General features: G+C 41.6%; 1 protein-coding gene across 1 annotated transcript in view; it reads right to left on the bottom strand.

The window, feature by feature from the left end:
• Window positions 1-25,529, bottom strand: part of UTP20 (UTP20 small subunit processome component) — a 65,977-nt gene that overhangs the window by 30,655 nt on the left and 9,793 nt on the right. The window contains exons 12-29 of the mRNA XM_084496590.1: window positions 24,947-25,125; window positions 22,908-23,063; window positions 22,326-22,414; window positions 17,838-17,943; window positions 16,492-16,642; window positions 16,021-16,083; window positions 15,535-15,693; window positions 14,577-14,653; window positions 13,283-13,362; window positions 12,336-12,579; window positions 10,926-11,126; window positions 8,903-8,993; window positions 6,739-6,824; window positions 6,058-6,183; window positions 5,364-5,530; window positions 4,607-4,815; window positions 1,371-1,514; window positions 148-227 (exon numbers count right to left, since the gene is read on the bottom strand). Coding sequence (XP_084352716.1) covers window positions 148-227; window positions 1,371-1,514; window positions 4,607-4,815; window positions 5,364-5,530; window positions 6,058-6,183; window positions 6,739-6,824; window positions 8,903-8,993; window positions 10,926-11,126; window positions 12,336-12,579; window positions 13,283-13,362; window positions 14,577-14,653; window positions 15,535-15,693; window positions 16,021-16,083; window positions 16,492-16,642; window positions 17,838-17,943; window positions 22,326-22,414; window positions 22,908-23,063; window positions 24,947-25,125 — 2,408 coding nt within the window. The remainder of the gene's footprint in view (window positions 1-147; window positions 228-1,370; window positions 1,515-4,606; window positions 4,816-5,363; window positions 5,531-6,057; window positions 6,184-6,738; window positions 6,825-8,902; window positions 8,994-10,925; window positions 11,127-12,335; window positions 12,580-13,282; window positions 13,363-14,576; window positions 14,654-15,534; window positions 15,694-16,020; window positions 16,084-16,491; window positions 16,643-17,837; window positions 17,944-22,325; window positions 22,415-22,907; window positions 23,064-24,946; window positions 25,126-25,529) is intronic.

Below are 25,529 nucleotides of genomic sequence, written 5' to 3'. Positions count from 1 at the left end.
CTCAGTGGGAAAAGATGTGTCAAAACACATCACAGTTATTCATAACTAGTTAAGAGCGGCGTTTGTTTGTTTTCTGATTGTTTTTTTTTACAATAAATTTGTATACTCAAGAAAGTGCTCATGCTTCTTTGTGAGGAGAACACTTACCTGGGATTCTTACTCCAGGTGTGAATGAGTTTGAGCAGAAAAGTTGGAGAATACTGACTCTCTGAAGCCAACCTGCAAACCTAGAAGAGATAAAAATCAGACACAAATGCAACATAAGTTGGTAAAGCCTCTGCAGCAAAATCCTGTGGTATGAACAGCAGCAAACTCCAGCTTCCAGCATGGCTGGCTTAAAACTCATCCTTCCTACGAGTTTCTATACACATCAGTTCTACAGCCTTAAAGCACCCAAATCAGACGATTCTTCTGCCAAAATCAAATCTTCATAGAGTTCACTGGCAGAAATTCCCTCTAGAGGGAGCTTCTGGATCATTCTGCAGTCCAAACTCCAGAAGCAGTGCTGTCTTTTTGACATCTATCATGAACACAGGAATTCTAACTATTTAACAACAATTCTACCTCCTGTTCAGATTTATTCAGCACTTCCAAACACAATGCTCCCTTAATTCTCTAAGTGCTTTACTGACTCAAAATCTGAAACACATGATTGTACTGCCCTGGGATAGAAGTATATCACCTGTGTGGCACCCTGGCCTTGTTACACTGGGATAGTAGACAGTAATAAAGGACTCCAAGAACAAACCAGGAGCATACAAGCCCCTGTTGCTCTGCGCAGTGAACACAGAGCTATATGCACTGCCTGACACGACCAGCACAATTTCATTACCAATACAGTCCATTATTTCTCCCTCTCCCAATAGTGCATTTTCCCAACCAAGACGTGATCTGAATTTCTCTGGTGAAGGCCACAGTCCTGTGCTCTGTCACTGTGCTCGTATGGGACTCCTGGCATGCAGGCAGAATGCACAACCCACTGACGGACCATGCTGTGGTCTTTCCTTTCCAGCAGCAGCAAAGGCTACCTACTTTCATGTAGGTAGACTGTAGGTATTTCATGTTATCTGCAATAACTTTCAGATAGAAAAGCAGCAAAGTGTACCTAGCAGTGACCTAGAAGTACTATTTTGCTTCTGTGAAGCATCCAGGGAAGAAGTTTGCTTCTTTGGTTAAAGAACAGATCCATCCATTTTATCCAGATGAATTTATTTGTACTTTAGCCTGACTTTACTATTCCAAGACTAATCAGACGTGAGCCACAAAGCTGGCTTTCCACACACACATCAGAATACCAGCAAATGAGAGCTGGAGTTCTCTGAATGGTACAGGTTACATACAATGGATTGGAAGAAGAAGAAACACGTTACCTGAGGCCATACCACTGCATGGAAAACTGCATCAATCTCCTCCACACTAAAGCTGTAGGTCTCATAATCAGAAAAAAAATCAACCACAAGCTTGAGTCCAAGACGTCTCAAATTCTTCAGAGGATTAATCAACCGAGGTTGGACCTGTGAAAACAAACGGAACAGTAAGACCTTTGCAGAACAACCACTAACCACTTGCTCTGAAATTAGATACAGCAATTCATTGGCCACAGATATAACCTTTATTTGAACAATCAAAATATTCTTCTGGTTTCTCCTGTAATTTTTGCACAGTAACAGTACACTTGTGCACTCACAGGTGACATGTATTGCTCTAAAAAGCGCTTGCTCCTGCAATGAGTCAGTTACAGAGAACTCCTTCAGCTAACAAAAATCCACGTTGATTACTTTGAATTAACATCTGCACATTTTTTGGACACACTTCAGAAAGATATAAACCAGCTGCATTTCCAGCCCTGACATTTAAGTAATTCCACTTGCACAGTTAAGGACCTAAATCAGCTCTCAAAAGAGAAGTTGTACTTCTCACACTGAGATCTACTAGGAAGAAAAGAACTCAACAGACAGAGAGAAGGAAGAGGAAGAGAGAAGGTAAGAATATGAAACACTCCAACAGAGCAGGACAGACTACAGCATTTGGTTACAGGAGGATGCTTCATGTTCCATGTAGCACCCACATTCCTACACTTCCTTGGGGAAAATGTTTAAATTAGGAAATCAGCCATACAGCTAATTATGAAGTTATTCATGCACTGCTGCGTTCTCTTCTCCTTGGGGAGGAGAGTCTACTATGACTTGAGTGACCTAAATTACTTCCATGCTGTGCAATGCAGCTTACAGCACGAACACGAGACAACTCAAGACTCCTGTCTCAGAAACAACAGACCCATTTCAGAGCAAATAAAAGCCACTGTCTGAGACTGGAGCTACGTCATGAGATCCTCAGGGTCTCCATTATGTATCCACCACACATAATTAACAAACATCCCTCTTATTTTGCAAAGCAGCTCTGGTGTCAAAGCCTCACTGAAAGACATCAGGATTTTTGTATTTGATGTGAATATGGGTTTCTGAAGACACCACCTTCTACCATGCAATACACTGCTACACCACCTCTGCACCCAAAATCACACATGAAAAAACAAAGAGGAGATGGTGCATAAGGAACCAAAGATGCTCTTGCCTGGGACCTCCCATGCTGTGCTGAAGTATAGTAATGTAATGGCGTGGAAACAGCTCCCAAACAGCCAATGAGCTGCTCTGAAGGGCCAAACACCTACAGACACAGGTGCAGGAACCTGCACCTACTTCTACGCAGGAAGCACAAACCAGGCTGCTATTGCTAATGGTGACCAAGCAAAGCAATTTGGAGTCTCCCACAGTTCAACTGCCAGAAGAGCAGTCCTCTGAGACGAAGACTTTGAGAGGACAAAGAAACTCATTACTGAACACAGGTAGGAAATGTGAAATGAATAACTTCGCTTAAAACTGTCCAAGTAGATGTTTAACTCTCCAGGCATTATCAGCCTGCAATAAATTACTCTCAAACCCCAAGAATGTCATCTAATCATTAGCCAAGACAAACAGATTTCTTACACTTTTCCTTGAGCTTTTAACATCTTATGGACTAATGAAGTGCTAAATTAAGTTCAGGCAAATGATAAACTGTCACAGCTCAAGTTACAAAATGGTGACAGGTTTACTGTAGTAACCCAGCCAAACTGTGTGTATCCCAGCAATGAATGAAGCAGTTCTTAAAATTCTTTTCCCATTTTAAAACATGTAGGCACATGCAATCCATTGCTTAAGTGGCATGCTGCAGTCCTACAGAATTACCATTCCCTTCACACTGAAGACCATTTAAGGTTTCGTGCAACTTGCAGGCAGCTATGGGACCTTGGATGCTACCTGACTGCAAGAGCTTGCTTTGTTTGCTGGATTGTTTATGAGACAAGCTCTAACCTTGGATGCTCACAGACAGGTCCTGGCAAGAACACAAGTGCATGGTGACAAAACATTCATTACCTAATATCCCTTGTTCAGTCTATCCTCTCATAATTCCTTTCAACACTGCAGTGATGATGATGACTGTGCAGTTTGCTTGTTTCTCACCTACTATATGATCAGGCTCTGTGCAGGACCAGACCTGAGCATTCCTTGTCCTATTTGCATTGAAGCCTGGCAAAGACACGAGTTTTAGAAAGGCATAAAAGCCTGGCTCAATGTTGTAGCTTCCAAACAACTGGCAACAGAGTCCCCTACAATAGCATGGCCTCCACAAGATGCTGTACAGTGTTTTAAGAGCTAGCAGGCAACTCAAAGCCTCTGTATCCTCCTAACACAGTTAAGGTCTTGCTGGTGTGGGAATGAGCTCAGCGGTCTGTGTGCTGCTCTCCTGGGCACAGGGCAGCAATGAAACAACACGTCTCTTCTTTAGTTGCAGCCAATCTTTAACAGAATAGTTTCCTCACCTGTTTCTTACTGCACGCACAGCCACTGCACACCAAGGGAAGAAACATTCCCAGAGCCCTGCAGGTACCTGGCTGAGACCCAAACTGTGACAGTGGATTGGCATGACTGCTCCTGATGCAGAGCTGGATGTGCTTCCATTGTGCTGAAAGCATGGCTGGCAGCCACGTTCTCCCTGCGCCCCATGATAGAAGACATTCTCTGTGGATAATCACTGTGATCATCCACAATGCTGAGCTCTCCTGGGATCTGGCAACACAACAAAGCAACTTGACTTTACAAGTTTTACTCTAAAATCCCCAGGCAAGAAACTTGAAATCTCTCCTCTCCCTGCTCCAATGGTCTATCCTTGCAGCCAAGAAACTACATCTTTAAGGCCATTTCAACCTTTGGCCTTAAGATTCTCTTGTGTCCTTACAACAAATCATTTACCTTTTCCTCATAACCATCCTTCCTTCCACAGGTAGCAACCTCCAAATCTCTTCACTAACTCAAACAAAAACACACTCCAAAGCGTGTTCTTAAAGATGTTAACTTTGCCTGCACTGTCTGAGCCCTCTATCACTTTCAGACAAATATCACTGGCCTCTATTTTGACTGACATTTAACTGATAAGCTTCACTGCATACAAGCATTGAACTTTCTGAATCAATAAAGGTGTGTGTGCAACTGCGGGCTAAGGGAAAGGAACTTCATTTACACGTTTGAATGCATATACATACGCATGCATATACTGTATACCATACCTTCTCTCTTTGCTGGAGGATGCAGGATATCACTGCTGTCATGCACAGCATGATCTGTAGAATTTCAGGTAGGTACTGACTGATCAGATGTCCCATGTTTTTCAATACAACTTCGAGACCATTGAAGAGGCTATGCTGACGTCCAAGAGGCAGGACTTTAGCTAAATCCAGCTCTGACATGCTTCGAAGCACTGCAGTCTGGCAAGGCCCTGTGATACAAAAAGGGACAGCAACTTAGAGAAGCACCGTAAAGACACAACAAATAATTTACAATAAAAAATGGTGTCACCTGGCCCTAAATTACAGTTCCTCAGATTCAGCTATTTAAATAAAGACAGCTCCAGATATCCATCCATCTCTCACTGCCTTAGTATCAGAGCACTTTATAACCTCTGTTTACTGCCATCACATCACTGCAGTCTAGTGCTCAGCAGCACGTTACATGAGAAGGACAGCACGGAGGCTGCCAAACAGCCAGGAGCTAGCCTACAATACCAGTAATTGCTCATTCCTGGCCTGCTACAGCTTACGTGCACAGCTGTGGCAAGTCAGTTTTTCTGAGCTGAGATCTGTAAAAGATAGCAACTGTGCTTCACAAGTAAAACCTCAGGGAAATCCCTGTCCTTATCAAAAGTTTACTTTCATCCTTCCAATGAAACCATTTGAGACAAACTGAAGCATGTAACAGTACTAAGTGTATTTATCCTCCTGTAGGTCAGAATGTACTATATGCTCACAATCTCCTGCCTGTACCTACCATTACTGAATTGCTTCACAGCTTCGAAGAGCAGATCCAAGAACATCCGTATCTCTTCTGGCAGGGAGCCAGCAAGAAATCGCAGAACAATTGACATGCGAGTGCCTGCTGAAGACTTGCCCTGCGTTTTGCTGCCCGTTTTGTTTCTCATCCTGCCATAGAGAATTCTTCAAGAGACAAAAAGAGGTTGTATTAGCTTTCAGCAAGCTCTCTGTTTCCTAGCCTCTTACTCTGCAGGAGAAACTTTATTTGGTTTAAAAACTTTGACTATCATGAACAAAACAAGCAGAAATTCCTCCTCCCAAATCTCCTCTGAATTATTATACAGTGCTCAGAAACATCACAGTGAAAGACCAGCTTCTGCTTCACCTATAGAAGCTTTGCTAGGTTGTGGACAGCTACTGCTGAAGAAGGAATCTGCACAATCTGCATTACTCTATCTTAGTAAGAATAAATGATAATATTCAGTGAATTGAAATGTCTCACAGTTCTCTCTAAGCCTTAGAAGAAACAGTATTTACCAAAATGCTGTTTTTAAAGAAAATAAAGCCATACAACCAACACAAACTAAGAAGTCAAACTATACCATTAACCTTAGGTTTATCTCAACTGTTTAAAATGAGAAGCAGTGGCATTACATCTCTGCTCACAGTACTTTGATATGAAACCTTTATCCCAGAACTTCACAACAAACCTCATAAGAACAGGGATGAGATATGGTCGATGCTCCATTTTTACTACTGCGTTCTCCTCAGAAATACTGAAATGGACTATTTCTTCTTTAAAGCTCTTGTCCTCCAGTAGTCTTTCCAAGTTCTCCCTGGGAGTAATAAATATTGTTTGTGGGCAGGTGGGGGCTGTGAAAATAGACACACACACACACACACACACACAACTATCTACCAACTTTCCTATCTATGCTGTAGATAAATTATTAAAGTACCATGTTCCCACCCTTTTGTCAAAAAATACTTAAAAGTCAGCAAGTTTAAGCTAATTATCTAGGCAAGTACCTCCTGGACACATTCTGAAGAGATATACGAACAACAGTTTTATGCTGCTATTTTCACTGGGTGGTTGTAAATCACCATGACAAAAGACCTCTTTGAAAATGATGCAACAAACTATTGGGTGACAGAATGAAAGTGTTGCCCTTTTCCACTAAAAAAAAAAACAACAACAGGGACACTAACCCACATCTTGGCCATTTTTCCTGTTTTAGGTAGGAAATACATAGCTAGTTAAAATTACAATTTATACCTGTTTCTTCAAACAGTCAAGGCTGTCTCTCTCTCTGAGGCAGCTGATTCCAAGTAAAATTTTGCTTTGACAGCAAGCTCATTCACTGGTACTAAATTAATATCAAGGCTTTTACCTGTATGGCAGTAGATGAGGATGCTTGTATGTCATGATACAGTCCAGAGCTATTCTTTGCACGTTTTGGTCTTGATGGCACAGTAACTGCAGTTGACAGAAGAAACAAAATGAGGCTCTATGTAGAAGACAAGTGCTTAACAAAAATAGTGAAAATACACAAAGCTTCCAAGCTCAAGCAGGTTTTGGGCTACCTTACCAAAATGGAAACAGAATGTGTGTTGTGATTATAAAGCCACAATGCGAATATGTAACTGTCACTCATAAGAAGCAGACATAGCTGCTGGTAGTTCATATATACTTTCCCCTGCACTACCCTTTCCCCCCCTGCCCCCCTTCAGGAGGATAGTTATAATTTTTTTTTTCTTTTTTTTCCATAATCATCTTTTGGACCACCATCAGCTTCAGTTTTCAACCTCAGCTGTACATCTGCTAAGACAATAAAAAAGCTGGCTACTCAAACCACCCCAAGACACCTGCCTTTCTTTCCTCTGACAAACATAAAACACTCACTGGACCTGATATGCAAAGTCTCACTGAGATTAACCCTCTACAAGACGAATCCTCATAGCCTAGGCACTAAGAAATACAGGTCACTTCCCCATGCTGCACCCTTATCAGCACTTCAGTCTCCTACCAAACAGCACAGGCTAGAATCATCAAAGGCCACTTTGCCATGACGTCCCTAAGCCAGATGGACACACCAGTGATAATAAATATGCTGTCACAGAACTGAAAAACAGTAAGTGATTAAGTAATCTCTCTTTTATTTATTTAATATCGGGCTGTTTTTCACATGCTGCTTTGACCTGTACACATCTGCTCAGTGTTTTCCTAAGTCTACAGGCAAGCAAACACGTGGACCAACTGTTCCTACACAAAACTTTGAGCTTGACTGAAATGAAGTGGATGGTCACCAGGGATTCTCAGGTTTAGGAGCTAATGGGCCTTCCAACTTCCACACCAAGCACCTGATGAAATCCAGAGAACTAGCAAGTTCATACTACTTAACACAGTTCTACAGCCCACTAACCATAACCTCAGAGAAAACAAACAGGGAACAGCCAGAGCAAACCCCAATCACCTGAACAAATCCAGAACCAACAAAATACAATAAAATAAATAAAAAGCACTCTTTAGGGATCTAAGACTTAGAAATGCTCTTAAGAACCATAATTTTTGACAATTTATTCAGAGAAATCTTTCAAAAGGGAATCTTATCAAACAGAACATTTTTCAAGAAAAAAATCATTATTTTTTAATGTTATTTTTTATAGACTGTTTTTTCCCCATCCCCTTTCTTAGATTTGTTTTCCTGCTTTCCTTATTCAAAGTTAGAAGAGACAGACATTATCTAGGCTCTGCTCCTCTGCTCTTTAATCCTTGTTTGCTTCTTATTCACTTAATATCTGTTTATCTTTAGTTTCAATTTTGTTGATACTGATAGTGAGTATATACACTGCGCACAGCCAGTGCACACGCCTATGCCAGGCTAAGGACTTGCAACATCACCCACTAAAACTAAACAAACAAAATAAAGAGAGACACTCAAGAGAGATTTATATTTCCTCTCCCTTTTTGCAGAAGTACGTTTTTCCATAATGACAGCCATGGCTGCACTTCCCTTCTCCAAATGCCAGACAGGATGAGGATCCTGAATTTTCCACATTTTGCATCTCAAGTAACAATGGGGAATGCTGAAAGCTGTAGGACTGTAACAATTTTGGAAGAACAGCTGATGCAAAATGATCCACTGTTCACACTGGCCATGCTCTCTACAGATACAACACTGTATGTGAAGAACAAATCTCTTTGGCGCTTCATCAGGCTTTGGGTCCAAATTCCTCTTCCAGATGATGCTGTGCAAGTGGAATAGACTCTCCTTACAGCCACTACTCCACACTGCCAAAGCCTGCTATCTTTCCTGTTGCCAGATCTGTTCACGTGAGCCAGTCCTGGCAAACTAAGCCAGCAACAGCCTGCTTGACATACCTAAGGGGGCTTGCTTCAACTAAAGACTGCTAGGAAGCCCTCTCAAGCACAGCTTCTTTTCCAGCTACCAGCCATGGCTTCAGAAAATGATACACTTCTGCAGTCACAGGCACTGCAGACAAGAAAGGGTGAATTTATTAACAATAATTCTAAATGCCATAAAATAGCATCACCTGGGTATATAATGCATTTAACTTCGGCTCCAGATACAATGCACGAGGATTTGAGAATTTGGAGAAAACTTGTAAGTGAGCTATTAGTTGCCTGTAAAACAAAATAAAACAATTATATTATTATTTATATTATTTTTAATGCCTAAAATAAATTATTTTTAGACTAATGTCTAAAAGAAACAATCCCACATTATCACAAACATATGGGAAACATTTAATAAAATTATTAAAAAAGGAAAAAACCAACAGGATCCCAAGTCTACAGGTCTCCATTTCAGAGCCACAGCAGGCTTGATCCTGTTATCTCCCCTAAGCTGTTTCTCCCAGGTGTCACTTCACTGTACAGAGAAGTCCATTTCCTCAATAACACCAGCTGGGCTCAGTCTTTGGTGAAAAGGGAATACAAACAGTGAGGATGTGGATTTCTTCTTTCTCCCAGCTCAGCCTGGAACACCAAACAGTTGAATTTACCTCTTTATTTACTTTTCCTTAGCTGCTGCCCATCTTTCTCCTACCAACGCAAAGGGCTGCGTTTAAGCACAGACGGTGCCTGGGCTCCAGGATCCAGGCACAGTTGGGAGTCAGTTCCAAAACGAGGCCGTATCACCCCAAATCTGCCCCATTTCCACTTTGTAGTCGGGAAGAGAGGTGACCAGGATAAGGAAGGCAGAAGATCTCATCTACCACGTGCATGGTGAGGCTGGCAGAGGTGATCCTCATTCAGCAGCTGCCCATGGTGGCTTACACTCAACTCTCCAGCAATTCAGCTGGTCCATGTCTGGGTTGAGCCAAAGGGCGAGAACGACACCTGCCGGCAGCCCCACACCAAGCATGGGGCAGGCGTGGGTCCTCCTATTGCCTCAGCTAGACCTGGTGGGCTCCAGCAAACCACCCTCAGCAAGGGCCCCGGGGCACAGCCCCCACCAGAGCTCTCCTCCTGCAGCACAGAGCGAGCAGCACAAACTGCTCACCGCCAGGATGAAGAGAGGTCACTCCAGAACTCATTAACAAGTCTCCAGTTGACTCATTAACAAGTCTCCAGTCTCCTTTTACGGGTTTGTTACTGCTACCAGCAACTAATGTTTCTACTTAAGCACATGGACATTCTGAGATGGAAGATTAAAAAAAAAAAACTTGGACCGTCACTGTATTTTAATTGCTGCTCATTTTACAGATAAAAAGCAGAATCTAAGAACAAAAAGAAACACCTATAAGAAGCCTGGGATTAAATGACAATACAGGTTATATCTCAAATACTCATGATAGTCCCAAAATGTAAGATGACATTTCAGTTATCTGTCATTTCAAGCACCATTTCATTTTTTTGCAAAAAAAAAAAAAAAAAAAAATTAAAAATTAAAAAAATTAAAATAAAGGCAAAACACAAAGTTGTGTTAAGTAATTGTAATGACATTTAGCAGAGGTCATCAGGGCAAAGAGGCTCTCATTAAAGAAATCATGGAGAATTTGTACAGACCCAAATTCTGTGTGTTCAGTACTGTAAAACAGTAACATTATAATGCCACGTAGCTTCAGTTTAAAACATCAAAAAATAAAAGTATCAAGGCACATAAATCTGTGTCCACAAGATGATGACCAGGATCAAAATTTTTAACTGGTAGGTAATGGCAGAATCCCAGTTGCAAACTACCTAACTGATTTTTGAACGTTTGACAATGCACATGGTTTAAAAGACCAACAGATACAGAGAAGCAAGGATAGTGCAGGTACTTCAAAACGTCTTCAGAATACAACATAAGTTTTACTTAAGTAACACAAGCCAAGATTGTCAGATGGCAGGTAATGATAAAACGATAAATCCTAGGCCAGGCCTTTGGATGTCTGGTACTGTGCAAGCAGAGTTTGTTACTCTAAAATGCTTAAAACCCACTGTAAAAAAATACAAAATACAAGTGAAGGAAGAAAAAGGAATATATATGTAAACATAGCTTTTATCTTTACAGGAGAAACTCAGTCTGCCTTTCCACAAAAGCAGTAGCAACGGATAACTAAAAATACTTACTTAGCAGCAGCTCTTCTTGTTTTCTTTTTTGGAAGCCCTACAGTAATTGGTTCTCCTTCTTCCTTTTCTTCCTCCTCTTCCTCCATAGTAACATCGTTTACTTCTTCATTAGATAACTCTTTGGCTGCTACTGTACCACTGGTTTTCTTTCTAAGATCCTGAGTTGGAGCCACTAATGAATCTGCTGGATAGTACTCATTTCTGTGTTAAAAAAAAAAAAAAAAAAAAAAAAAGAAAGGGAAGGGAAGGAATTAAAAAACATGTTTAAGGGTTTCAGAAACTGAATGATCTAGTGTTCTCATATTCTCATTATTAACGACGGTGCTTTTTCTTGGGACACTATATGGCTAAAAATTCACAAAGGAGTGCATTTTATTAAGTACAAGCTACTTTGCCTATAAATTGCAGAGATGTAAGGCTGTAACCATATACCCTAAAGGAGACTGGAGTTACCTGGTAGAAAGGGAAAAAAAGTAGCAATTTTTTTTTTGAGAATTATTTTTTGAATTATGAGAGATCTGTAAAGAGACATTGTGGAGGGCAGAGGGTGCATGCCCTACCATAGTGCAGTTCATTTTTTCCAGGAAGGCGGGCAATTTTATTTTTTTTTAATTACAGGAAAGGACTGTCAGAAACCCTTCTTGGCCATGAGATCACCCCACATGCATCATACTATTTGATATGTGCTTGCATGCAAGCACACCTCTGCTCTCCCTCCAGGGGCAGGAAATTGAACAACTCAGAATCAACTATTTGGCAGAGTAACTGCTCTGACAGGCAATATAGAGCTCACAATGCAACTGGACAGCCTTCAGCTATTACATAGGAAAATCCATAGAACTAGAGAAAATCATCATTGTATGTAGAAATGTATCAACTACATGTATCAATGCATCAACTTGATGTAGATCAACGATGTAGAAATGTATCAACTACAAAAATATCAACTCTGTAGAAAGCACAAAGAAATAAATACATTGTTAACTTGTTTAAACAATCTTTACTGTTTCCAGGAGGAACTGGATCACTCCCTAACAAACATGGTATTTTCCCTACCCTTATTTGTGATTCCAAATTAAAATGTGTTTTCATTTTAGAAAGCAGAAACTTTACTTCCACTGAAACCACCCCCCTAATGCAGTGATGAGGCTGTGACACTGGCAAGGTGATAAACGAGAGACTGTGCAGCAGAAACATGCTGCCAGTTTAATTTCAGCCTGCCTCTCTTGGGACATCTCTAACAGAATTCACATTTCAATTAAAAAGTTATCGTAGTGGGAAACAGACAGCATATTAGTTACGTATTTAAGAAATTAAGTCTGTGAAGAGCTAGCCATTGACTAAGCTCAACAACACCAGAAACAATTGAAAGCAATCTGTCCTCTCAAATTAAAAATAAAACTAACTTACCTAATGAATCTCAACAGAAGCGGGGAGAGCTCCCTTGACCGAGGCTCTACCCTGTCTGGAAACTTGTCCAGTGCTTTCCACAGTAGAAAACGGAAGTTTGTGTGGTCCAACCGCTCACTGCAGTCTGTTCTAGTCCTCAGCTGCTCCAGAAAAACAGTGCCCACCCCTCCTTCTGGCATCTTCTCGCTTTCCGTTTCAGCAATGCTTTCCTCCTGTTCATCTAGTTCATTTTGCAGCTCCATTTCTATAGAACCGATGATAGGAACTAAGTATCTTTAGGCTACTTCATAACCATCAGTAAGCAGCAAGAGATCAGCTCCCCATCATGAAAGTAGTACTCCTGATGGCAAGTACCTGTTCAGACAACTGTACTTAACGCTGACCTGAAAGACTCGTATTGTTCAGAAAGTAATCTAGGATGTCTTACAGACTTAATTGAGCTCAGTTCTCTTGAATAACAGAGGAGTCAACAAATGGCCACATACTCACATCTTTGTTGTGAGATTGTGACACAGATTCCATATGCTCATGGATAAATCTCAAATGTAAACAGAGTACACCCAAGAAAAACACAGCGTTTGCAGGAATTCTACTGAATCTACGGAGCAGAACAATGGTCTTTCTTATTATAAAGATTTCTTTATTGTTCCTTGTTAGTCTGGGAAAAGCCAGCTGTAAGTAGATGTGATGCTGATGCATGGCTTTCCACTCCCTCCTGTAATACAGGGGCCATTTCTGTCTGCTTCTTGGTGTTTAGGACAAAAGGAGACACAGTTCTCTCTCAAGCCTCTCCATTCCTGTCCTGGACATGACACTGGCAGTTCAACAGCTCTAGTTCGGAATTCTTCCATCACACATAAATTTGGGGCACATAAAAAAACATAATCACATGTCATTCACAATTAGCTTGGTTACTGTCAAAACACCATGCAGGAGCTATGACTTACCAGCATAGACAGCAGCCCTCTCCAAATGTTCATAAAAGACCTTCCAGAACTGTTTATTCTCCATTTCCTTCGCATGAGAACTAACAAAATATTAGAGCATTAAATTAAAAGAAAAAAAAAGCCATATGTCAAGGGAAGTTAATAACTAATAAAATCAGAGGCTTTGATTACTGCTTTATTGTGGGTGTCCAAAGACAGGACACAGGATACAGCTGTAGCACTTCCTTGCCTTCATTCATAGATCCCAAATGTCAGTTGTTATTAAAATAATCTGGTTGTATCCCATAACTTCAAACGAACTCAAGTTGAGTAAAACTGTTCTTGAGCTTTCCACTGACTTCTGTACCGTAATATCATATAAAACCAAAGGAAGAATTAGCATGGACATATCTTTTGAAGAGCCAATTTATTTATTTATTCTTATTAATTCAATAATTTGATGGTGAAAATCCCATCCTTTCTAATCATACACCAAAGAAAAAAAACACAAGGAGATAAAGTCATGCTAAAAGCAGAGACGCTGACTTCAGTATTCAGCTCAGTTGTCACCATGGTAAGTCTTCCCTACTCAATGTTATTAAGGTTTAGAGGTTTTTCAGTAAGGACAGAGAAGTCAGAGATGGGGAAACTGAAATGCACTTGAGCATTTGTGAAACACTAATCAAATACTGCTACCTTGGACTCAAATTCCAATTCTGTTTAACTATATTTGTTGCAAGTTCCCTTTAATAGTGAGATAAATCAGAAATTAAGTTAAAACCTAAAAGTCTTTGTGGGCTGTAATTCATTTGAGAGAGAAAATCCATTTGGAAAGATTTCAGATGAAGACTCTCAAGCATAGATCTCTCCAAATCAGACATTTTTACCTCAGCTTTTCTTCACAAATCATCAAAGAATATCCTGAGTTGGAAAGGACCCACAAGGTTCACTGAGCCCACCTCCTGGCTACACATAGGACCACCCAAAAATCAAACTTTATGTCTTAGAGTGTTGTCTGAAAGAACTCTGTCAGGTTTGGTGCCTTGGCCTTTTCCCTGGGGAGCCTGTCCCAGTGCCTGACCCCCTCTGCGTGCAGACGCTTTCCCTAACCCCCAGCCTGACCCTCCCCTGTCCCAGCTCCATGCCGTCCTCTCGGGTCCTGTCGCTGTCCCCAGAGAGCAGAGCTCAGCGCCTGCCCCTCCGCTCCCCTTGTGAGGGAGCTGCAGGCCGCCATGAGGCCTCCCCTCAGCCTTCAATGGAAGGAATCATTCTGTGAGACAGCCACAGATTGCAATACCCAACTGCACATACTCACCTTATGAGTTCAATTACAGGATCCCAGAGAGGGCTGAAGTTAATATAAAGCATTCCCAGTAAATACCGAAGAGGCACCTAGAATGGCATACGAAACCACCTTGTTGAGATGTTAAAAAGTTGAGATGTTAAAAACAACAGTTAAAGACCAACCAACCACCTCTAACCTTTCTTCTCAGAGGAAACTTTGATCAGAGAAATTCTCAGAAGTACTACCCATAATGAAGCGAAGTCACACACACCATCATTTTTTGTCTCACCGTTTCATAAGGAAATTTGTAGACTCCGTTAACTCTATGCTGCATTGAGATCTATCCCCTGTATATACATAGCATGAATGTGCAAAAACCAGTTCTGCACAGCAATCTGACGTACAGTTGAACTGACCTACAACCCTTCCTCACAAGAGCTTACAAGTCAAGGTAAAAAAAAAAAGAAGACAAAGGTACTGTAACAGACATAAAAATAATAAATAATAAAAAAAAAAAAAATCAAAACTTCCCACCAAATCCATGAACATCTAGGCAGTAGAACTGTGACCCTTCCAGCATCTAGCAAGTGACATCCCCATTGAGGATCAGCTCAGCCATGGAGGAGATGCAACAGACCCAGTTAGACAAGATTTTCTTCCTCTAGAAAGATCCAGAAGCTAAGCTCTCCAATGTACCAATGTTGAACCATGTTGAGGGAATGGCAAAGTCAGAATTTTAGATTTGCTCACAATTCACTTCTCCCTGGAATCACTTGCCTTCTTTGCATGATATCAAAAACTGATTAAACTCGCTGTGGGACATTTATCTAGATACCACCATTGTTTTACTAAATATTGAAGCAAACACATTAGTTCCACGGGTAACGGGAGATGAACTCTTATTAAAAACTCTACAATCGATATGATGGAATAAGAACAATCTCTTGGAATATGGGAATGTGACAGCTTCCTGTTGACAAGGACTCACCTCCTGCAAAGGTCCACTTGGTATTGTAGACTGCACTATATCACATCTTAGTTTCCTCAAATGCAGAAGTTTCTCTCTGTAATCATTCACTGTTGCTGGCACGAGCTCTGCTTGGAGCAATATGGCAAATACTGACTGGAGCTCTCCTGTGCCCTCACTCTGAACAAATAAGTTACAAACATTTTGTTAGAGTATCCTTTCTCATTGAAAGCTATTTCAACAAACTACAGTCTGAGCCTTTTTTAACCAGAGAACAAAGTCAAGGGGCTTGCTCTGCTTACCACCACCACTTAGGTATCAGAACTCACATAAGTGAAAACATTAGGGAGCAGTGGGTAAAAAAACACATAACACTGGAACGTGAAAGCACAAAATCAGAGGACAGCCTTTGGTAGAAAAATGCTTTGTTTCTGCAAAGCAGGAACCAGTTCACAGTCATCAAAACCAGACTGATTTGAAATGTTAAGTGAGAAGTTTCAGCCCTACCTCAATCACTGTAGAAGGTGGATTCTCAAAATGGTTTAGAATTCGGACAGTCAATAGTCGGACCTGTAAAAAGTGGGAACATACGTCAGAAACACGTAGGAGAATGCAGGTTACATATGCAGACACATACACAACTACAGAGAGGTTAATGTCTTGCACAGGAGGCTGATTTCACTAGGTTCCTCCAAGGGTTGAGAAACAGATGAGCTCCTCTAGTCTAGCAGGAAATTCAGAATGAATACATTAGGCTCTTGCTCCAAGTCACTTCTAGGGAAGAGGTAAGTGTCCCTGGGCTAAAAGTTAACCTCTGTAAACTCATGCCCCACAGCAGCCTCTTGGAAATGGACACAGCCCTAAACAGATGCTACAGAAGTAATTGCTTTACAGTCTCACGTTTCTTCTTTCAGGCTCAGTCTACTCAAAGTAAATTCTAAAATCCAAATCATCTTGCACATGCTCAAAACAAATTACCTTAGAAATACCAGTGGAGATATTAGGCTGCAACTTCTCAAACAACTCCATTAGGTTCCCTTGGGAAAGGGGCTCCTGGCAACCACACAATGCCAGTCTTGTGTAATACAGATCAGCCAACAGCAACGCAGAGGGGTCTGATGGAAAAGCACTTAACCAAGAGAGTGTTTTATTAGCATACAGAGGGTATTGTAACAATACAGTCATTTGAAAACAAGGCAGTAGTGACAGTAACAGTATTATGGGAAAAATCCACAACTTCATACTCTACTGGCACCACCGGGCCTATCAAGCTGGGGCTAACCAGTTGGACACACACACAGACAGCCACTGAAAACAGATCTGCATAGGTCTGCACGTGCAGCTGCTGCTGCCAAGGTGACCACTTAGTAATCAACTTCAACGGAAAAATAATTCAGGTTTAGGTGGGACACCAATTCCACCATTAGCAGGAATCTTGCCTCCCCACAGGGAAATCTTCTGCTACCCAACAACTCTCACTCCAAGTGGGATTCCCACCCCCAGCCCAAAGCTGGCAGAAAAGCACTAGACTGAAGCTCCCTGCCAAGACATCCTGCTTGATCTGGGCAAGCTGCCTTATCTCCATCACACCTCAGACATGGGCACCATGTTTTCCTAACTGAACAGGATGTTTTGAAGCTATAGCTACCAAAGACTTGGAGCTGCTCCATCACAATAGTGATGGAAGATGACAAGTTCAACAGCATTTGCCGGAGAAAGATCAACAATCTCTCTTGGTCCCTCCAGCCACTCAGTTAACATGTGCTAATTTTAAGCAGAAAGGAGTTGTAATAAATAGAACTGAGCATACAAAATCTAATCCAATTGCAGAGCAAGCATACACATAAATATGTAAGGACACAAGGGAATCCCAACACTGCCAACAGACTGTCAAATCCCAGCCTTTTGACACAACTCAGATTGCACTGTTACTCTCCCTTTTATTATTATTATGTCACACACAGTTACTAAATGTAGTGCTCTACATTTGCAGTGTAGTGTAAAACACAAATGTAGTGCTCTAAATATTTGTGCTTACCTAGAAAGCAACATATTTGGCACACTGCTCTTCAGCTGGCTAAGAAAGCTTTGGTTTGCAGAGAAAATGCCACTGAACTGGCATACTATTTCTTTGGTTTTCTAAACAAACAATGGCTACAATGTTGCTACCATACGTAACCACAATACCTAAGGCAAATGTTGGTACAGGAGAACATGCGATCAACAAGAAGACATTTAACGTGCCACTACGTAAAGGGCAAGTCAGCTCTTTGCCATACTAAGGAAAATCACTGAGGACCACATAACAGGCAGAGTTTACTTACGTCACCAAGTTCTTGACACGCTCCACAGGTAACAAATGGAGTATTTCAGAAGACTCTGCCAAACTGAGAAGAGTACTTACAGCTTGGCAGGCCACAAACAGGCTTCCTGGAGCAAAGAGAACAAGAACAACCTGTATATTTACCCAGGTTTCACTGACTTGTGTTTGCATGGTGCTTGACCATCTTGAAATGGCTAGAGTCACAGAAATGAGTAACATGTGGATCTCAGAACTGGTATGTATATTTTCTAACCGTTATCATAACCCATAAAGGAAATACTTCTCTGGCTATCAAAGTAAACGTGTACTCCAGCAAGCCAGCATTGAAAACTATAAGCATCTCCCAGCTTGCATCTGCCTCCATCAGACCCACATACACAGGAAGCAGAGGTCTGGAGCTAAGTACTATTGTAGGAGTCTCAGACAGCTTTATGCTACAAATGGCTGTACTGGGCTTATGTGGCAAAGTTTTGGTAGCCGTGGGACTGCAGGAGTGGCCTCTGTGAGCAGAGCCCAGAAGCTGCACCTTGTCAGATAAAAGCCAGCTCCAGTTGGCTCCAAAAGGGACACAATGCTGGTTGGGCCTCTGGGAAAGCAGACTTAAGAAAGGGAAAAACACACGCACCAGCAGCTGAAAAGAATGAGAAAATGCGAGAGAGAACCAGCCCTGCAACCCCCAGGGTCAGGGCAGCAGGTGCTCCAGGCAGGCAGCAGCAGTTTCCCTGCGGCCTGTGGAGAGGCCCCTGGTGGAGCAGGCTGTCCCCCTGCAGCCCATGGGTCCCACATGGAGCAGATCTCCACGCTGCAGCCCCCCCATGGGTGGAGGAGCCCCCAGTGGAGCAGGTGGATGTGGCCTGGAGGAGGCTGTGGCCCATGGAGAGCCCCTGCAGGAGCAGGCCCCAGGCCGGAGCTGCAGCCCGTGGAGAGGAGCCCATGCAGGAGCAGGGGTCTGGGGGGAGCTGCTGCCTGTGGGAAGGCACGTGGTGCCACATGGAGCAGGGGCAGAGAGTGACTGCGAAAGAGCAGCAGAGACGAAGCATTAGGGACTGATCGCAGCCCCCATTCCGTGTTTCCCTGAACTGCTCAGGAAGAAAGAGGTAGAATATGGTGGATGGGAGCAGGGGAAAGCATTTCTAGTTTACTTTCAGCTCTCGCTGCTCTAATGTAATTTATTGCCTATTGCTAACAGACTAATTTCCCCAGACTACGTCTATTTTGCTCACGACATTAATGGGTGAGGGACCTCCCTGTCCTCATCTCAACCCTTAAGCCTTTTTTCATCACATTTTCTTCCCTGTTCTTTTGAGGAGGAGGAGTAAGAAAGCAGTGTGATGGAGCGTAGCTAGCTGCCAGTGTGAAACCACCCTAACAGCATGCAGAAATGAAGAAAAGCTACCCAAAATAACATGAATGAAACACTCAGAAGAAAAAATACATATTGATGGTATCATTCAGGCACTTTTAAACTTTCACAATGTGCTGTATGAGATCTTCAAAGCTGTCCCATACACTCAAAGGCTGAATTCCTGTTAGTGAATGGAAGGTGGGTTTGTAGAGTATCGTTAGAGAGAGCATCCCCTTCCTAAACTTCCAGTTTCCTTTGGGGATGGAGGCCTTCCAAGCAGCACAGGTCAGCCAAAGCCCTTCCAGGCAAGAAAGGGGAAGGGCTGTTCCTTTCCCTGCCATTCTTAAGCTGATAAGTGGGTTTTTATAAAAGATGATTACTCTCTCCTTTGTCTCTTCCCTAGCAGAAGAAATATTGCTCCTGAGCCAAGCAAACTGAGGGGATATCTTAAAAGATGCAACTTTCTTACTTGCTGACAGCTGCCGTGAAAAAGAAAGGGAAGTGAGCATTCATTTCCTGCTTATTACTTTGAAAAATCTTCTCCAGGGTGCTTAATTCTTCAAGTATTTGCAGAACCCTGCTCACTATTAGCCTCAGTTCCTTAGAGAGAGGAGAAACTGCAAGTAGTAGCAGGATCACAGAATGGTTTGGGTTTGAAGGGACCTTCAAGATCATCCAACTCCAAGCTCTCTGCCATGGGCAGGGGGATGCCACCCACTAGATCAGGTTGGCCATGACCCCATCCAACCCAGTCTTGAACACCCTCCAGGGATGAGGCATCCACAGCTTCTCTGGGCAACCTGTTCCAGTTTCTCACCACCCTCACAGTGAAGAACTTCCTCCTAATGTCTAGTCTAAATCTATCCTCTTCTAGTTTAAGACCATTCTCCCTTGTCCTATCATCATCTACCCCAGTAAAGAGTCCTTTTCCATCCTTTTTATATAAGCCCCTTTTAAGTATTGAAAGGCCACAATGAGGTCTCCCTGGAGCTTTCTCTTCTCCAGGCTGAACATCCCCAGCTCTCTCAGCCTTTCTTCACAGGAGAGGTGCTTCAGCCCTCTGATCATCTTTATGGCCCTCCTCCAGACTTGCTCTAACAGGTCCACATCCTTCCCGTGCTCTTATGCACAGCTCAAGTTACCAAACAAAAGTTGTGGTATCTCAGAAGGTTAGGTGCAGGAAGGAAGGCAAGTAGGTTCAAGATGTTATGTCCAAGCAGCTAGAGAAGATGTGCCCAAGATAAAGACAGCATGCGAAGTATTTTTAAACTGTGAAAGTTGTTATAAACATCTTAGTCTTGAAGGAACCAGATAGATTCATCAGAAAGTTTTATTGTCATTTACAAGGCCACATATCATAAACTTAGTGGTCACCTTCTTTTGTTCTTGCTTGTTAACAGAAGGAGTGGGAGAGCAATATAATGGTAGCTGTCCCTTCTCGTAAAATCCACAGAGGGAGTTTATGTTCGGGGACATATAATTTCTTTACAAACCATATACAGCATCCCAACTGATGTTTATAATACTTAGAGATGAGCCATGCAGCTGTGTAAGAAAGGTTCTTATTTTAGCCAGGGCTTTTAAATTATGTTTGACCGTGTAGTTTGTGGGTTGATACAGTGTAGCGAACTAAAACTGGGAGTTTGTTGTTTTCTTTAGAAGGACTTGATCAAGTCCTGGTCACATCTTTTTTGATGTAGCCCAGGATGCAGTTGGCCTTCTGTGTTATAAGCGTGGGCTGCTGGCTCATGTTGAGCCTTTTGAACACCAAAACCCCCAAGTTTTTCCGCAGGATGAAGCTTTCTGCCTCCATAGAATAAGGGCAGAGGTTCTCAAACTGTAATCTGCATTGCATTTGGTAGTAGTAAACCTGTGCTGAACAAAGATAGCAGCTCTCACCTCACGGTGAAGGCACCTATATGATCAATAGGATAACTTCTATACAGGCAGTTAAAACTAAATAGTTCCCGGGGGAATTGCTATTGCTCTGTCCCAGTTCCCAAACCTGCACTTCCAAGTACTTCCCTACACTCCCAAGCAACTGCAGAAAGCCATCCAGCTCTGGGACTTACACTTTGCCTCAGGCTTGAGAGACCAGGAAGATGAAACAGGGAGCACAGGCTGGGGTGTGCCTTGTACATGCAATGAGAGGATACTGGAGTCCTACTAGAAGGTAAAGGAATTGTAGAGATCATGGAGCTGAAGAGAATGCAAAAGATGAATAATTGTCCAGAAACACTAGTTTGGGAGAAGGGTGAGGAAAATCAAGCAAGGAAGTGTAGTATGGAGCAACAGGAGACAGGAGCGTAGGACTGACATTACATTTGTTTTATTTTCTTTAGGAGCAAAGGAGGAAATGGCAGTTAAATCAAAAATGACCATGCTTGACAAACACTGGAGAGGAAAAAGCAACAGAACTAATTAGTGGATACAGCTAGGAGTGTTATTGAAGAGATTACAGAGGAGGAAGGCCAGGCTCTAGACAAGCCCTTTCAACCCAAGTAACAAAGAACACTACACCTGTGGCATTCCAGCACGTGTTCATACTTTGTCACGAAGCCAAATACTTGAAATCTCTGTGACTATCAACTGCCCTATAATATGTGAGCTAAGCTAAAAAAAAAATATGTTTCTGGCCAGAGACAGAAGACAAACAGTGGGGTCACGGTGACCACTCACACCTGAAGAAATTACATCATTTTATCACCAGTGCTGTCATTTAGGGCAGAGATGGTAACATCCCGAACTTTGCACTATAGGTCTTGAGTAGTCTAGTTGGCACTTTTGAGTCAACAGTCTCTCCCCTTCACTTGACTGCTTCAGTCTGAATCTTATTTGGCAGGATTTCCATTCTTTTTTATCTCACTTTTTTCTTTTCTTTCCTAATTTTCTTGGTCAAGCCTTGATTTGGACAGCCTGCCCGTGACTTTGTGGAACATCTGCCACCCCATTATGACCACCAACAACTGCAGAATTGTTTCCTAGAGAGCATTTTGCTTTTCAACTTTTACTGAACTGCTCAGAACATTTGTATACAATGCTATTGCTATTCACTTTCATACTCTGTGTCACCAGCAAAACTACTTAATTTTTTTTTTAATGTTTCAACAGAAAGCAAATGAACAGGAAATAGCAGTAACTGACCTTTGCAGAGGGTTCCTTTTTCAATAGCTGCAAACAGACAACCTATAAAGCTTGTCACAGAGGGCAGGATGATTTCTTTGTCCATTGGTCTGTTCAAAATAAATGGGAAACCTTTAGTCTCTGTGTTACACTTGCACCTAGACACACATGAAGACCTCCTTTCACATTATCTCATGTTAAATGACAGAGAGCTCATCCCAAGTTTGAGATCAGTAGCAAACATTTTTTCTATTTCCAATTCCCAAGTCCAACTCCTTCTCCTATACAAGAACACAGTAATTATTGAAAACACCACTGTCTAGAAATTGTGCTTAAAATACAGAAACCAAAATGTATCAGGAACATCTCTAAATGCCAGCATACAAAATTTAAGGAGCACGTAATCAAGAAACTGACATTCTATTCCTGACTTCACTACTGAACCAGTATTTCCACACAAATATTCTCCACCTTTTTACCCCAGTTTCCCCAAACTGGGGTTAGTAATTCTTGTGCTTCCCTTACTAAATTGATTTCTAACAGATGGTGAACTAGACAGTACTACAGGACCACATGGAAGTAGTACCTTAGAATATCCCTTACCTAATATGTGGCAGTATAACCAAGGCAACCCAGGGCTGTGAAAGGTCAGTGATGTCTTCATTTTCTGGTAACTGGATTAAAGACAGTACATGATCCAGCACTGGTACTTTTGCTTTTCCTCCTTGTCTTTTGCTTGTTTGTTGTCTTGTATTAGAGCTAAAAATAAAACCAAACTTTTTAGTAACCCACAACTGCACATTAGAAATCTTTCCTTTTCCTCGTGTGATATCTAAATTGTGTTGGTTACTTCTAACAAAAAAGACTAGGACAACCCAACGCATTTTTTTTAAAAATGTCTTCCACAGCACAAAATATCATCTATACATATAGAGCACAAAACATGGCCTGTAATAAATGTTGGGTCTTAAAGTACAAATAGTATTTCTAGAAGGAAAGACTAATTCTCAGCTGGACACCCTCACAACTAAGAACACGAGAAGCACCTGAGATTTGTCTCTGTGATTGTCAGCATGATTACAGTTTATTAACAACCTAAATAATAGCAAAGACTAATGGATGACACAAAATAACCTGTTAAGTAACAGTCTAGTGTCTTATCACAGGCTGAGCCCAAATCCAAAGTCCTATCTTCAGGCAGAAAGGATTAACCTCATACTGGAACATATCAACAGCAGTGCTTCACACCCCATGGGCAGCAATCTTTCTATTACACCCAGCACGTGCAAGACCACGAGAAGCTCCATGAGCTCCACCCTTCAAGAAAGAAGGTAACAGAAAGATACCATCAAGAATGAGTAGAGGTTTAAGGAACAGCATTTATGAGAGAATCATCAAGTAATTAGGATGAACTGAGTACTTTCAATGTTTTTGATAGTCTGTTATTTGTAAAAACTGTATGTAAAAAGGAAGAAATAATCTGTTCTGTGTTCCCTACGGATAAGATAAGCAGCAATGGATTTAATCTGCTGCAAAGGAAATTTATTTAGTTCAGACAGTAGAAAACCTGTCTGATTGTAAATACAGCTAAGCAGTGAAATGGTCTGCAGGGACAGCTTGGGAATCTATGGAATGGGAGCATTCAAGAACAATTTAGTCAAACATCTTTCTGTACTGGTTCAGGATTTTCTAATTCCATCTGGGGCATGCAACTCTTCAGATGTCTCCCAGCCCTAAATTCTATCACTGACATTGCAGGAGAAATATCGTCTCAGCTATATACTCCAGATCACTGAAAATAAATAAATAAATCAACAAATACAACAAGAAAATAAAAGCAAATTGAATTGTGGTTGTTTTTTTTTTTTTTTTTGACTTACAACCTTGAACCTTGACACTTCCACTCTGTTAAATGGAAATGGACACTTCCACTCTGTTGAAATGGAAAGAAACCCACAGAATGGGCTGCTTTTAAGGAATACAAAATCTTACATAAAAGACAGTACTGGTCTTTTATGTACACCACTCTCTGCAGGCAAAGTTTTGATCTAGAGTGATTGGAACATTCATTATCAGTAGATTTGCAACTGTCATTCTGTGCTTGACCATGGTCACTCAAATCTTTCCAAAGAGGTTTCAGAGGGAAAGCAAACACTTCGCTGCAACCAACCTAGCTTTGCAACCAGAAGCAGTCAAGCTATGCCAGCACAATGCTGTGTTGCAATAATTAATTACTTGTGGTAATTAGTACCGGGTAACCTGTGGTACCCAGCTGTACTCTAAAGTACTGCTTCCCAGCAAGCTCCAGACAAGATGTATGCATACATGGAAGAAAGATGAGGCACAGACAGGAGGTTACTCTTGATGAGGATCTGAACTGCAGAGTTCACAATAAAGTTTAACTACCCAAAATGTAGCATGCATTTTGGTGTAACAAATCCAAATCACATCTACTGCATCACTCACTAGCTTTTTGTTTGTTTGTTTCATTGTTTTGTTTATTAAATAAAAGCGATAACCTTTCCAGAACAGTACCTCTTCTCAAATCATCTCAGAAAGAAAAATGGGATCCTACTGTATCACTTCGCAGGCCTACAGCCATGCAGCCACATCTAGTGTTTGCTAAACTTGAGAAGTCTTACCTGACTGATGATTCAGTGAAAACGAGAGGATACTTTTCAAATGCCATTGAACCAATAGTAGGAGGCTCTGCTTTCACCAGAATGAGTTTAGCCAAAATTGCCATTGCCTCATCCTTTACAAGGGCATCTGTACCAGAGAAGCAATGCTCAATGTACTTCAGAAAGCATGGAAGAAAATGCTAAAGGGGAAAAAAAAAATAAATCAAGGTTTAGTAAGTCTTTGTCATCAAAACCACAAGAAACACATAACATCAGCTACAGAGGAAGCCAAATACACACAAATACACACAAATACACACAAATGAACTACCAACACATCAGATCTGTTCTGGTGCCCCAAGTCACCAACACAGAGATACCTTGTCACCCCAGCCAGGACAGTGATTTGATAGAAAAATTCAGTCTGCCCAAAATCCAGTCTTATCAGGACTTTCCAGATCCCCGAGTTTGCTTTCCCATCCCGCTCCTTTTAATTTGTTTCATTCCTCTCAGAGACCAAGCCTGGAACTGGTGATATCAGACATCCCTTACTCTTCATTTCCACTTACCTTCTCCAAAACTCTTTCTCTTCACCCTATCCATA

This window comes from Aythya ferina (genome assembly GCF_964211825.1).
Source record: "Aythya ferina genome assembly, chromosome: 1".
NCBI lineage: Eukaryota > Metazoa > Chordata > Aves > Anseriformes > Anatidae > Aythya > Aythya ferina.
Note: the sequence above shows the minus strand (reverse complement) of the source record. Positions and strands in the feature narration are given on the sequence as shown.